The sequence below is a fragment of the Chaetodon auriga genome, chromosome 8 (genome assembly GCF_051107435.1).
Source record: "Chaetodon auriga isolate fChaAug3 chromosome 8, fChaAug3.hap1, whole genome shotgun sequence".
Lineage (NCBI taxonomy): Eukaryota > Metazoa > Chordata > Actinopteri > Chaetodontiformes > Chaetodontidae > Chaetodon > Chaetodon auriga.
This window is the reverse complement of record NC_135081.1, coordinates 10,593,178-10,608,280: the sequence shown is the minus strand read 5'-3', so window position 1 is coordinate 10,608,280 and position 15,103 is coordinate 10,593,178. Positions and strand designations below refer to the sequence as shown.

At 42.0% G+C, this 15,103-nt stretch overlaps 1 protein-coding gene across 5 annotated transcripts in view; it reads right to left on the bottom strand.

Annotated features, from left to right (window-relative positions):
* Positions 1-10,849, bottom strand: part of LOC143324561 (CUB and sushi domain-containing protein 3-like) — a 223,280-nt gene extending 212,431 nt beyond the window's left edge. For all 5 annotated transcript variants that reach the window (XM_076737169.1, XM_076737171.1, XM_076737170.1 and 2 more), the window contains exon 1: positions 10,317-10,849. In XM_076737169.1, coding sequence (XP_076593284.1) covers positions 10,317-10,494 — 178 coding nt within the window. In that variant the 5' untranslated portion in view covers positions 10,495-10,849. The remainder of the gene's footprint in view (positions 1-10,316) is intronic.
* Positions 10,850-15,103: the final 4,254 nt, after the last annotated feature.

The window sequence follows — 15,103 nt, the reverse complement described above, 5'->3', positions numbered from 1 at the left end:
CACCTTTGATGCCTCTGACTGATTGTTATACTTAGTGAGCAAAACACAGACAGGAAAATGGCAGTTGTCTCCCACACTGATGAGATTTCTGAAGGTGTTTGTCTCTTTGTCAGTCAGAATCGTGTGAGTGTGTTTGAGCACATACATATTTATATGTGTCATTGGCCTTGCAGAGCTTCTTTAACATAAAGGGCAAAACAAGCGTCTGCATGTGATCCTCTCCTGTGATTACAGAGATTTTGGGCAGAATGAAGCAGTTAATGAGCCACAGTGCCATACCCTGTGTGGAAGGGAAATAAAATTGATTTTGTGGGCTAAATATATTATGCCTCATAGCAGGTATCCTATTGTAGAATTTGTTGCAGGCTAAATTGGGTATTTAATGTTTACTTTATGCATGGAAGAAAATGAGAGACATAATTCTGACTTTCCAGAACATGGAAGAGTGTATGGGTGCTCCCAAACAAGTCAAGAGCCAATAAGTTGTCCTCCACCACTGATGCAGATTTATAGTTGGGCCATAAAGAGAAATGGTTATGTGCAGCAGGGAGAGGGGGGAGGAGTCATTTACAGCCATCCAAATTATTCTGAGTGACAAACAGATCATTGGATAATAGATGATTGCTGATGGGTATGAGAGATTGCTCATTTCAGACGACCATTTTTGAATAGACCATTATTAAACAGGCTTGGAAAATAAGAAAGAGCAGCTTGACCTGTTCCCTTCAGATATTTGCTTCAGGATGCAAAATGGATGATGTAACTGCACGACAAACTTTTCCCCCAGGCAGCGAAACTGTTCAATTCTGATCAAAGATAGTTTGGCAACTTCATTGTGTTCCATTTGCTTATTGTCCTTAAAGTGTATTGAATTTATCAGCCATCTATTGTGCTGCATTTGTCCGTTATCGCCTGTCTATTGTCCCCAGTTTATGCGGTAGCCTGCGTGTCCAAAACAATTTTTCCAATGAGATGATAAAGTTTATCTGATCTAACGAGATACTATGGCTTAGAGCAATCAGAGTAACACTGAAATGACCAGTTTTTGTGCCCTCATTAATAGCATTCAATTAGAGAAATGCTGTAGCGCCCCCCTTTGGCACCATTCAGTGTCAACTTCATGCAGAAATGGAGCAACACATATTTTTAAGGTGGCATTTAGGTTGTGGAAGAAAAGATTTCAAAAAATTCTTGGGCCAGAGCAGTTACTTGTTAACAGTGACCACCTGGGAAACAAAACCATTGATGCATTATATATCAAAGATTGTTTGTTCTTGGATTCTTCATAAGAAACATCATTGTGATGTGTGGACAAACAGAACAGCAGGAGGTCATCAGCTGCAGGGCTCTTTGTAAGGACATTTGGCTGTATGACACTGTAAAGGCAGCAGACTTTGGAAAGTCTACTGTGTCGGAAGAAAGGATGCTACATTGATGGCAAACTTTATCATTACATTTGGCAGATTGTTGAACTCAGTCATTTACATTACTTACACACATCTGGAACAAGTTGGGGTTGGGTCCTGCTCAAGGACACTTCAACTAGTGTACAAGAAGAGCCACAGTATGACTTATGGCCAACATGCTTCGTCACCTTCATCAGACACACCTGGATATATCACTTTGTAATAATACCCCAGTGCTACGGTCAGTGCTGCCAGTGTGTGCCTGTGTCACGCACTGAGCCTCAAGAACAAGGAAAGCAGAGGTGGACTTGCGCCTTCTATCTCTGAGCACACTCAGGAGATGTTCATGTTTCAAGGCCAATTATAGTTTTCATCTTTAAAAAGTATTTTCCTACCTCACAGTGCTATAATTCATTAAGTTATTGTCTATTATCACTGCTGTGTTTAAGCTTAATTTAGGATTCTTTATGACTTTTTAAGCAGTGGCTGCTATTTAAATGGCAAATACACCTGGTAGGTTTTTTTTTTTTTTTTAAATAGTGTTGTAATAGTAGAGACATGAGCTGAGCCTCAGAGTGCCCAGAAAAATCTTAAAAGTTAACTTAGCTTTGTAATAAATGACTTGTGTGAATTGACATATAGAACATAATAGGCCCATGCACCATTTATATTTGTCATATAGATATATTTGCTAGAATACACTGTGAATATAAAACAGCATATCAGTGCATCTCTATAAATATACTCCGTCTGATTAGGGACTGTATGAAGATTGGCAGTATGTTGACTATGACAAATTAGCAGAAAATGAATCGTATGTAGTCATTCAGTGTATAAATATTCACAGCAAAGTCGTCAAAATCATACACGACTACATTAATCACTAAATAATACTAAAACGCACAGTTTCAGCCTTGCTTTGAACACCACTTGGACCATCAGTCCATCTATGCATGAGACTATTTTGCCTTCACCCTTCATACATCACAGTAGCTTTCTTCAAACAAATCCTAAGCTCAAGATCCACAAGCCTACTGAGCTATTCGCTTTCAAGCTCCTCTTATTTTTGGCATGTATTATTTTTTCTCTCTGCTTGATACTCCATTTCCTCACGATTGACTGTAGTGTATGCTTAGTCAAGGACACCTCTTCTTCCGCATGACATTTCATCATTGTTCAGGATGATGGCCTATCACAAACGGAAGGGGAGGCGACAGCACCACTCCCAGCAATCAAAGTTAAAGTACAAAAAACCTGCATTGATTTGCACCTGACCTTAAAGGTGAGTCAGCCAATATAGAGATATCCATCAGCGGGGGCCTGGTTACAGAGCACTGACTGGAGAGATAGAACCCTTACCAAGCAAGACAAAGGTCAACAGACATCCTGAAAGGCTATATTCACTGCAAAGTCTCTACACACCTTTAAAAACACAAGGAGAAACAGTCATGTTATATATAGACTCGCTTATATTACTGAGAACTGAATTTTTATTAAGTGCAGAAAAAGAAAAGGACATTATAGATTATGTTGAGTATTGAACATAACCATTGATCAGAGGAAACGCGCGAGGTGGAGAAAATTAAATTTCTTTTCTTCAGATCATGAATCTTCAGGTCTGCGCCATATCAAATCAGAGCCGCCGCAGCACTTAGGAGTTATATTTAGTGGTAATTTTGTTTATAGAAATCCAAGCACTTTTCTCTTAGATCTTAGATCAGGCTGTACTCTGAGCCACAAACATAAAATGTGGAGGGAAGAGAAAACAATTTTTCATCAGCACAACCAGGAATACCACAGTGACGACTGCTAGGGCCCAGACAACAACCTTAGTAGACAGAAATCTTAAAATTGATGTCCCCGAGGAGAAGGATTGTATCTGCATGACTGTGCTGCACCTTCACAATTCATACTGATAGAATGTGGATAATCGCAGCCCCTCACCATGCTTGTCTGCATGCTTGATGAAAGGGAAATGGGCTCCATACAACAGAAACAGCAAAGAGGCTTTCTAGAGAATGACTATTACCTCATGAGTGTGTCACTGCAATTTGGAAAAGGGCTCTGAAATATTCCATTCGTTGGTTTTAAATTGCCAACCACTGAGGTGAAAAATACTAAAATCAAATACACTGCCACACTGAAACACAGCTGGCATGTGCACAAATACACACACCAAACACACACCATTGCACAAGGAAATAACAGGCGTTGTGTGTCTGCATAGCCAAGTATAATAACTGTTTCCCAACGTCTGCGTGCTGCTGGTGCTTCAGCTACTTCCCAGCAGATACAGTATTTCATGAGTAGACACCAATACCTCCTCAAAGTGCTACTGAGCCATATTGCACCTGATGCCAGGCCACCACTGTGAGAGCTGCTGTACAACAGAAAACTGTGAGCCAACAACACATCTAATAGGACGTCTGTCTTTCTAGCCTCCAATTTCCAAACAAACAATAACACTTCACTTTCCCCGAAAAGGGAAAAAGAAAGAAGCACAGAACAAGAATCTGTCTTTTTCTATCTAAAGACAACCACAGAGGCTGAACAATGCTCGACTGTTTTTCACTTTCCAAGTAAACATCTTCCAGTTAACTGCCTGTTACATAGCGAGCACTTGTGTTTTAGATGCAAAGCACCTCATGCAACTCACTTGAAACTCAAACTTACAAACTGCCTCATTAACATGCCGCTGGCTGCAGATTCTCCACTAATGGTTAGACCAATTCTATACATGCCAACACGTAGAGAGGGAAAGTAATGGTTGCAGCAATTTGGACCTACACATGTAGACATTTTGATCTTGCCATCTACAGGCAAAGAAAGTAACAGCTGCTGCAATTTTGCACCAGCGGGAGGCAATTAATGTTACAGCTGCAGTTTTTGTTCAGTGTTTTTTTGTTTTTGTTTGCATTTGCATGTTTTGCTGGTTTCCCATTTAACACTTTAACTGTCGGATAACTCACCCGGTTCCCTAGAAATTACTAGAAAAGCTGAATAATGGCGTAGTCACTAAGGGTGGATAGTACATTTTATGTTTGCCCATTTCCACACAAAATAAATGAAAAACTTTGTCAGCAAACATACATTCAGGATCAACAGTTTTGCAACTTGCCAGGTATGTTAATTAGCTACATTTCCTCATTATGTTAATACAAAACATGATTTGGTTGGCATTATGTTTCCTTCAAAACGCATTTACTTTTGCAAATTAGTTTTATATGAACAGAATTTCTCAGAGGCTGGGATGTAGATGACATAAATTCATTGATAAAAATGGAACATTATTGTGTCACACAAACCAGCAGCAAATATTAAACAATTAAATAGAAATACAATTCAGTTTGTGGCCTTAAAACACTCAAAGGTTTTGTACATTAATTTCAATATTCCTTTCTAAGGATTTGTCATGAACTTGGCCATCAGAAAAATCAGTCAAAGTGTAAAAATAACAATTATACAGACAATTATACTTGTGACGTGTGAATAATTTTAACGTGACTCACATTAGGACTGTGACTATGGGATTATTTTCATTGTTGATTAATCTGCTAATTTTCTCAGTTAATTAATTTGTGTACAAAATGTTAAACAACTCTGAAAAATGTCCATTATGATTTTCTACAGACCCCAAATGTCATGCAGCCAACAGTCCAAAGGTATTCACTCTACTATCATTCATGGCAAAGAAAAGCTTTAAATCATCACATTTGACAAAGTGGAACCAGCACATTTGCCATTTTTCCTTGAAAAATTACCAAAATGATTATTGCTCATCAAAATAGTTGCCAATTAACTTTCTGTCTATTAACTAATAAGTTGATCAACAAATTGTTGCATCTGTCACTCAAGGTGTACTCAACCAACAGAGTTTTTCTCTTGGCTTCTGCATCATCATTTTGTTTTTTAACAAATAAAATGTTGATAACAGCCCTTGCCTTGACCAGCCGGAGAAACATGGAAGACAGAGGACACACAAGGACACTCCATGCAGTGTGACCTATACCTTCCAAGAATTCAATAGAAAATATGCTTGTGTCGTACAAAATGTGATATGTTGCAGGTTAAATATCAAATGCAAGAACACACACACACACACACACACACACACACACACACACACACACAGAGCAGGTATTAAGAAGACGACAAAGGACACTGGCATGCATTGCCTGTAGTGGCAAAATAAAGAAGCTATTACTTTCCCCATCTTTTTCCTTGGAATTTATGACCTGATATCACTGTCGTTGCTTTTAGATTCCACAGATTGGACTGGAACTGCAGATCTAAAACTGCTACCACTGCAGTTCGATGGTATTGGCTGGGAAGATTCAGCCTCTTTGTATCAGGGACACTGTGTGTCCTTGATTATAACCGAAATTAGACCTGGATGAATAAGTGCCTTAATAAATGCATCTCCACAGGCCAGTACCAAAGGCCAATACACAGCATGGAACCCTAAAATCAGATGATTGGTCAATCAATGATTTAAAGATTTTTTTTTTTTTTTTTTTCAGCACGGCCAGCAGAGAGATCACATTTTTGTTACTTTATTCTTAACAAAAGAAGCCAGAAAACTTAAAACCTTAAAAAAAAAAAAAAAAAGTCAATTTTTACATTAACAGAATGTACCATTTATGGAGAAATCAATAAATTTCTAAGCTGCTGACCTGAGACCATCTCACAGGCCGTTGAGATTGTATAGTCTACCTGTCTTGGTGTATTTTCTAATAAGATGGAAAATGAAATCTGCAGTACTGCCACCTTGTAGCAAATCACTGTAGTTGAAACACTGTAGTTGAGAGTCTAAACAGGTATTTGGTATGCTATCCTCACCTATCAGTTTAATTGCTGTTGAAATATGCTATGGAGTCACAGCCACCTCCACTAAGCAGTCTACCTCCTAAATTACCTTCACATCACCCTACTTTGTTTCCTTGACCATGCTTCGCCTTGCCTGCTCTCCTGTCACATATCAAAGATCCAGTTGACAGCCACAAACACAAACAAGAGGAGCAGTCGTCAGTGAGAGAGAAGATTCATGGCGGCATGTGGGTATGCCACGGTCACAGGTTGGGAAGTAAATAACACTGGAAATGTAATACGCTGTGGGTGCAATTCTCAACGAGACTAACGAAAGAACATCCAAAGGTATGTATGTTATTGTGCTTCACAGAACAATTGGAAAACCCATTCTATATTTTATAAGTAGCAGCGTAGTTACTGGTTTAATTGTTACATCTCACTTCAGATAAATGATTTGCTGCATTTATAGAGCCTCTTAAAAACTGTTACTTACCACAGTTATTGCGTAAACATATTCCAACTCCCTGTCAGGATTTCTAGATTTTAACCTCTGCATGTATAAGGCTAAGTGAATGCATCCATTTTTATCAGCGAATATGCCCTCAGACAGTCAACAGAGTTTAATCCCCTCTGAAAATAGCACCTGAGGTGCAGAAGACAGTCCACCTTGAATCTTTAGCCTTGACTCTGGAAGCAGCCTCTCCTCAACCTATTACATTTAATCTCAACAAACGGTGGGCTATTTTTCTTGCTGAAAACAAGATATTGCCAATCTCTCTCCCCCGAGAGTACTGCTTATATTAAAACTGATACCTGAGAAGAACTGACTTAATCAGAATCAGCAAACTATATCCAACCTTTGTGGGGACCTGTCAGCAACATCTGGGCCAGGCGAGACAGGCGAGAGGCCAGTGGGTGAGCTGAGCAGTACTTTGGTACAGCACTGAGGCTATCCAGTAAAATGTCAGCACTAAAAGAGGCATCAGGAATCCACGGAGTAAACTTGATACGATTCCAAGTTCCTGTGCCCTGGAAAATTATATATTGTTCTTTCCAGTTACAGTTGAACCCGGGTGATTCTGTCCACTTTTTTTCCTCATACTTCTGCTCTACTTCTTCCACAGTTGTTGAGATCAAGAACCTGGGGGGCAGTGGGACAATGCCCCAAATTCCCTGTAGATAGTGTATAATTACACAGACAAATTGTAATCCTGATTAGCCCCAGCAGCCTTTCCAGTCTGTTTACATAATCACATTGAGAGAAAGTCTTCATCAAGGGCTCAGTGGCCAGATTACTGTCTGTGCAGAACCCACCTGATTACCAGCAATTAGTGACTGCCTGGTATAGAGTTAAAAAAAAAACAACAACTGCAATCTAACAAAGTCTGGAAGCTTGAAGGAAATTTGAGGGATAAAACATAATCACAAGAAACAGAAGTGGTGGGACATAACAGATGGACAATTATCAACAATCTGTTCACTATCATTAATCGTTCACTGTCATTTGATGTGCTAATGTCAGTGTGGGGAAACAGGCCAGTGCCTGCGTGTTCTGTTTGTCCTCTCCTGTGGCGTCCCTTCAACTTCCCACGATGACCGTGTCCCCTCCTGCTTTTCCTTATCAGGTCACGACTAGGACTGTCCAGTATAAAGAAGTGCCAAAAGAACTGAATATTTGAGTGGTATCTGATGTGCACAGTCTCATCTGAAATGGACGTGAAGGTAAAAATGTAAAGCAGCGTAATATTCATCAGTTTCTAGGAGACATACTTTAATAACCATAAACAATATAAAGGACAGATCCAGGAAGCGGTGGCCATAAATCCAGCGTGGCTCTTTGTCACCCTCACACATGATATTATCCATTGCTTACACAAGCATGTGTCATCAGAGTGGGATGCTCTCAGCTTTGTGACTGTTTCATTATTGTGAATTTGATTGATAGTCGTCCGGTCGATGGATGCAGTGTGACTGTTAAAAGAAAAAAGGGTGACGCAGCTGTTGTACTCAAGAGAAGATACAGTAAATTGCTCACTATCAGTGTAAAGGAATTCTATTTGTATGTGACCCAGGTCTTTTGCTGTATTAAAAAAAAAACCTCCAGTCCCTGCAATTTAGCTTCCTAAATTTGCGTCTGTCTGAAGTAGTTTTCTAAGTTCCCAAAGGATTAGATGACACAGTTGCAGTGGGTCCTCAGTTGTTTGGCAGTGGACTGCTGCAATGAGAGCGGATTATTTTTGTTTCTGTTTTGCTCATTTCAAAACTAAGTTGATACATGTCACTAAATTGTGCAGAGTGCCAAGAATCAGACAGGTGACTGAGATAACTTTGTAAACTGAGAATAAGAACTGTGCACCGCCCACGCACACAAAAATAATCTAATGTGAGAAAGCTCCTCTAGCAAAGCAGTGTTGTGCAAACTTTGCTAGATGGTGGGCTTTTTTTTTTTTTTTTGGAGCATTTTTTTAGAGCATCATTATCTTAGCAGGAGAAATGAGTCACAGGACAAATCTAGTAGACCTTTTTACTTCTGCAAACATTGTGTCAGTTGTCAGAGCAAAGGAACAACAGCTGTTCCATGGTTCTTCCTCCACGCCTTGCTCTGTGTCACTTTTTTCATTGCGCTTTTCCAGAAGAAGACCATGGCCTCCTCCTCCTCCTCCTGCTCCTCCTCCCCCTTTCCTCCCTCTTCCCCAATTCCTGGCTGGCTGGCTCCCTAATAAGTAACAGTACTAGGAGGATTGGCAGTGGCCTCTGGGTTTGACATTGCCACAATGTGGGTGGTGATGAAACAGCACTGCGCCCGACTCTGCTCGACTCGACTTGGCTCATTCTTGGTGGGTGCTGCTACTCTGCATGCTGCACATTTCATCCACCCCCAACAGACAGACATGAGAATTACTCACAGGGTGAACAATCTGCATGTAAATTGATATCTGTGAGTGCCCATACTCATACGTACATGCATTCAACAGATAAGCAGCCATGCACTCACACACACAACGTCCCTGTATGCGCACACACACACACACACACACACACACACACACACACACACAGAAACACACATTCTTATGCTCAGTTTTTATAATCAGCCTGTAACTGGCATTGCAAGAAAGCAAGACATGGATTTTTATTTGTCTTCTGTTTGTTCAATGAACGAGCACGTTATAATTTAAGTGAGGAAAATGAGCAACAATTGCTTCGACTGATTTCTACAGAAGTATGTAAATAGCATGAGTCAAATTACTGTGGTAAACAAGGGAGGAAGAACAGAGATGATCAGACAATTCAGGGCAAAGTGTAGAAATTGAGTTGTTTCGTGCAGTCAAAAAGGATGACACCACGTTTTAAAAACTGTATCAGAAAAGTTACATTTCACTAGTGCTGACATTTTCACTGGTCTGAGCGAAATTAGGTGATGCATATAAGAGAAAAATGGAACCAGCAGTTACCTCGCCAGCTAGAACGAGTCTTCAAAAGACAGACCCCGAGAAAGAGCCACTAGAATACTAACAAGCCCACCTTACACCTGCCTGCACTGGCAAGTCCAATAAACACCAGTCGACAAATTGGTTCCACACTACTAATTGCCTCGGCCCCCTAAATGGCTCCAGTAACATTTCTGGCCTGATGCAAAATCCCACATAAATACTTGAAAACTCGACCCAAATAAGAGAAGAGGCGCACAGCTGTAGCCTAAATAAATTAGAATCTCATAACATCCTATAGGAAATCTGCAGTGCATGCCTCAACAATTCACTAGTTACCCTACTAAGCAAAGCAGCTCACGTAGGCTATTAGAAGAAGCGTAGGCTACCGCAAGAATATCTATTGAGCGACTCAGTCAAAGCCTGCATTGAGCGCTAAACCGGTGAAATGCGTCCCTTAAAACTCCATCCAGTAAACCGTGGTAGCCTATTTTCCGCACGTCTGTAAAAGCTTTTGATTTCTCGCACGCACGCACGCACGCACGCACACACACACACACACACACACACACACACACACACACACACACACAGACACACACACACACACACACACACGGTCACATCAAGCGCATCAGAAAATACAGAGAATTGCTGCAGTGGCTCGTACCTTTCACACAAGTGAACATCAGTGAAAAGAGGAGATTCCAAAAAACAATTCCCCTCCTAATCCTCATCGTTTTGGCTTGAACAAAGTCCCCTCGGCCACATTTAACGCATCTCCTGTTGAAAATGTCCCGTAGTTCAATAGATCCGTCGTAGTATCCGTCTCTGTAAATCCCCTTCATGTTCACAACTAACACATGTAACCTCTGTAGCCTATGTTCTGTTTTCTTTCTGTTGGGTTGAAGTAGGTTCCCTTTGCCTTCTCAGAGGAGAAACAGGCAGAGCCGCCCGCCGCGCTATGTCAGCTGATAGGAGAGAAGTGAGCAAGACTGAATTTTAGGATAGGACCACAGCAACCTGGACGAGGGCTCAACCATCTCTGCTGAGAGGGGCATCAAGTGTGAGGATCTCTGCTGGTGCACTCTGGCATCTGCTGTTCAACATCTTTCCTTTTTCATCCCTATAAACCGGCTGAGGACGGAGTGGAGTCGAGCCTACAATGTGAATGCTGCCTTTATCGATCGGTAATTGAGCCACGCAGAGTGAGAGAGAGAGAGAGAGAGAAGGTGGTGGTGGGGAGACGGGGGTGGCGGGTGTAGCGAGCGAGAGAGCGTCCTGTGTTAAGTATGATGTGGCTGATGTGTGGGTCACAAATCATGAAGCGGGAACAGCGGAGGTGTGGGTGGCAAGGGAGGAGGAGGAAGCAGCACGTCTTTATGGGAAGAATGTAAATCCTGAGAAAGAAATGAACTCAGTTAATGCCAGCATGTGGTTTATGTGTGTGTGTGTGTGTGTGTGTGTGTGTGTGTGTGTGTGTGTGTGTGTGTGTGTGTGTGTGAGGGGAGGGGGGGCGGAGGTGGGGGGGTGTCAGGTGAGACCCAGACAGGCAGCATCCCGTCCCGAAAGCTGATGAAAGAAATTCGCCCGGTAGGCAATCCCACCATAACTCTGATTTTCATTTTGGAGATCGAGCGCAGCCGTTATTGGGAGTGATGGGACTGGGCAATTTGCAATGCAAAGATGGGATGATGACGGCGCAAAGCGCAGCTCAGCTGCAGTGGGGCTCTTCTGCCATCTAGCTTTGGAAGAGTCACCGACCTGTGCTTTGAAACGGAGAGGAAAAGGGGGAGCAGTGAAGAGAGGGGCCGTGATTGCACATAGAATGAACATCATCCGATCTGTAACACAATCAGAGAGGGTTTCTGCAGGGGCTGTTGATTCTAATGTGTGCGGCTTTGCTTCCTTAACATCATCTCTGGATTTTTATGGCTCTGAATGGCCCAACAAATGAAAGTTTCTGAGAGCAGCCGCTTTGAGAAGAGCTTATCAGGTGAGGTTTAAATCAATTATATGCAGAGCCTCGGGTTTGATTACTGCCCACTTAATAATTGCTTCTGCAATGACCTCCATAGGAATCAATATTCTGTGCCCTACTATTGGCAAGATTTATTAGCGTGAATTCAGCAGGGTAACTTCATAAGGAAACCTAATAAATTAACCCCGAGCCTCTCTTTGTATTTGAGGAGAAGCCAAAGTGGGCGCTTTTCAGTAATTTATGAGTGAGCGCTGTCCGTGGTGCTGAAACTTTAAACCACAGCGTCTGCTTGTGCGCCGGCCACGTCAGGAAGGAAACTGACGCACTTTCCTCACTCCCCAGCAAGACACAACGCGCATGCACAATGATTTACTGTTACTTCATGTATACTTATATTTCAGACAGTTAATTGACTGTTTGGGTCAGAAAACAGGCACAAAACTACATTTGCTCCATGCGTAAAATTCCCCTCTAAAGTGCAAATCCGCTTTCCAGATTACCATCTTTTTTGCAAATTTCTGTTCTGTGTCCAAGGTTAGTTGGCTCAACAGGGTAAACCTCCCACCCCTACCGCTGCTCTCCCATGGGAGAATAAATGGAAGAAAACAGCTTGATCCTGCTCTAATCTGGTCTAATTATGAGGCAGCAGAGGGCAATGGGATTGTTGTCCTTTGGCCAAATAGTCAGAAAACATAACTTAACTCTGGAGGCCAAATGGAGATAAATATCACATGCATAATTCTAAAACTGTGAGATTTGTTTGGGATCTTTGCACGCTAAATAGCCGTAGCACTTTATGGACTTTGTATTTTGTGGATTACGTGTTATTCTGTATTTATTGTGTCTTTGCTGGCACAATGAAATGTATTGTAGCTCTTTGTGAAAATCTCATTTTACATGTTTCTGTGGACTGCTTGATATTAATCTATCTCGTTCCGCTTTTACAAACTGAATCACTACCACATGAGCGATAGATTTGTATCCTTGTTCCATTTCTCTGTAGGGTTGTTTATCTCAATGGTTTATGCAGCAGAGGCAAACCATTGTGTGTCTGCCAGTGTGAAGTGGAAGGTCCCTTATTCCCTCATGGCATCAGAATTCTTCAGGTGTCTACAGGCCCGGTGGAGGCTGCTGGGAATGGATTGAGGCACCAGGTAGCTTGTCTTTACCACTGTAATCGACAGGTGGGCCCAGGAGAGTGGGCTTCAGTCATATTGATGCCTTTCGCCAGCTCTTGCTTGCTGCTTGATGAGCAATCAGACTGCCTCTTGCCTGATCCTCCTGTTGTTTTTGTGTGCATCTCTCTCTCTTTCTGTGTGTGTGTGTGTGTGTGTGTGTCCCTGTCTATGCATTGACAGTCCATGCATGCCAAACTGAATATATATAGTCTTGCAAGGATGGCTGAGCATTTTGTAAGGAGGCATGTTTGTGGAAACATTTGCATGCTTTAGCTCATGCTGAAAGGAAATTCATTACTTTTATGTGTTGGCCACTGCATCAAGAACTAGTCATCCAACCAGCCAGACAATCAGCCAGCCAACTGAACAGCCTGTCAGAGAGGTACAGTGACTGCACCTACGCGGCTCTCCCCTCAGGGACTCAGGCTGTTGTATTTGTGAATCTGGGCAGCATGTTCTGATTAGCAGCAGCCATGTATGAGGACTCACGTCTGGGAAGGTTTTGTCACACACAAGCCAAAGGTCTCCTCTGTCTTCCCAGAGGGGGCCTTGTGGGGGGTTTAGACAGGTGTTTGTGAGTGCGTGTACGCATACTGTGTATGGTATGTGGGATCGCATGCACATGTGTGAATAGAGGTGTCACACTATTACTACATGTGTACGTATCACGCGTGCCCTTCAGGGATATACACTGAAGTGTGTGTGTATATGTCTGTTTGTATGCTGTACCTTGGCATGCATCTAAGTTGAAATCTTCATGCCTGGGTTATATTTTGCTTGAGTGTGTGTCTTTTTGTGTGCAGGGGCAAAGTGCAGCTGGTAGGGGGTTGATAGAGTAAGCACTGGGGTTGGATTAGCTTGACTTCCCCAGAGGAATGTGTCTGAATCTGGCCTCTCTCACACACTGCTGCTAATCCACTGCTGGGTTCTGCTGCTCCATTACTCTGGGTCTGCTACCTACAGCACCCAAGGGGCACTGGGAAGGTGTGTGCAAGTGAAAGGGGGAGAGGGGAGATGTCTGTGCACGTGAGTAAGATGGGAGGGGGGTGGGGATGGACTAATGTCTGATGAAGGGCATCTGGGGGATAAAAACCAGCAAATAAAACTTTGAGGCTTATGGAGTCCAAACATAAACTTCATAGTCATGAAGAAACTGAAGCTTCTTCATGCTCTTCTGTGAGCACTATTAACCTGCACTATTTATGTTCTAATAAACGTAGCCACCATGTGTTATCTTTTCGTCTGTGTGTCATGGCCTGTCAGTGAAAAGTGACTGAAAAAGAGAAAAAGTCAGAGGTGAGGTCTGACACAGGCTTTGCGCTGCGTAATATAACATGAATTTTACAATTATGACAAAAAGCACATCGTCACACCTTATCCTGTAGCTGGTTACATGGTGGCATACTGACAAAAATATGCATTGACAGTTTCACTGGCATGCCTGGCAAGATCATCGTCAGCCCGATGCTAGCACTTTAGCTCAGGGCAACACTCTGAGCCATGAGTCATAGCAAACGGTTCAGTCTGAGTAAATATGGATAAAAAGTGACATCAAAACCATTTTTGATCCATTTATCTGCACCTATTTCATGCTTTTCTTTAGTTCATGAAATATGATAACACTATATTTTGTATCTCCCTGACATGATCTATATTGTTAATATGTGATCGCGTACACTTCTACTTCTACTACTGCTTCATCTGACTCTCGTCTTCCCAAAATCTCGCCACCTTTACCTGATTACTACATGCGAGTTCACCACACTGCTGTCTTTTTCTCATTAGGGTATATATATGGGTTTCAATCAGATCTCTGCTGACAGAGCCTGCACATGTGCTTTGTTCACACATCTGACATTAAATATTCTTAAACCTTTTATCTTCCAGGGAAAAGCCTGAAATAGTAGAGACAGGCAGTGAAGGAGGGCAAAGGGGAGGGATAACAAGGAGTTGAAGAAAACAAGGGTTAAAGGTATTGATTGAGAGATGGTGGCAAACATAAAGGTGAGAGATAGAAACAGATGTGAGTTGAAGGGAGTGAGAGAAAGACAGGGAAGGACAAACAGGCAAAAGGAGGGCAGAGTGAGGATGAATTGAGGTTGTTGGCACTGGAAAAAAGAGCAAGAGAGACAGAGGATAGGAACAAGGGTAAAGCATAATAATAAGTGGGCGAGAAAATAGATACGAGGAGCACAGAAGCCAAAGCAACAAGGAAAATGTAATGAATAGTGAATGTAACTAAACATTAAAATGTGTTTATGAAAGAGGTAACATATTTTGGGTGACACAAGCCACAGC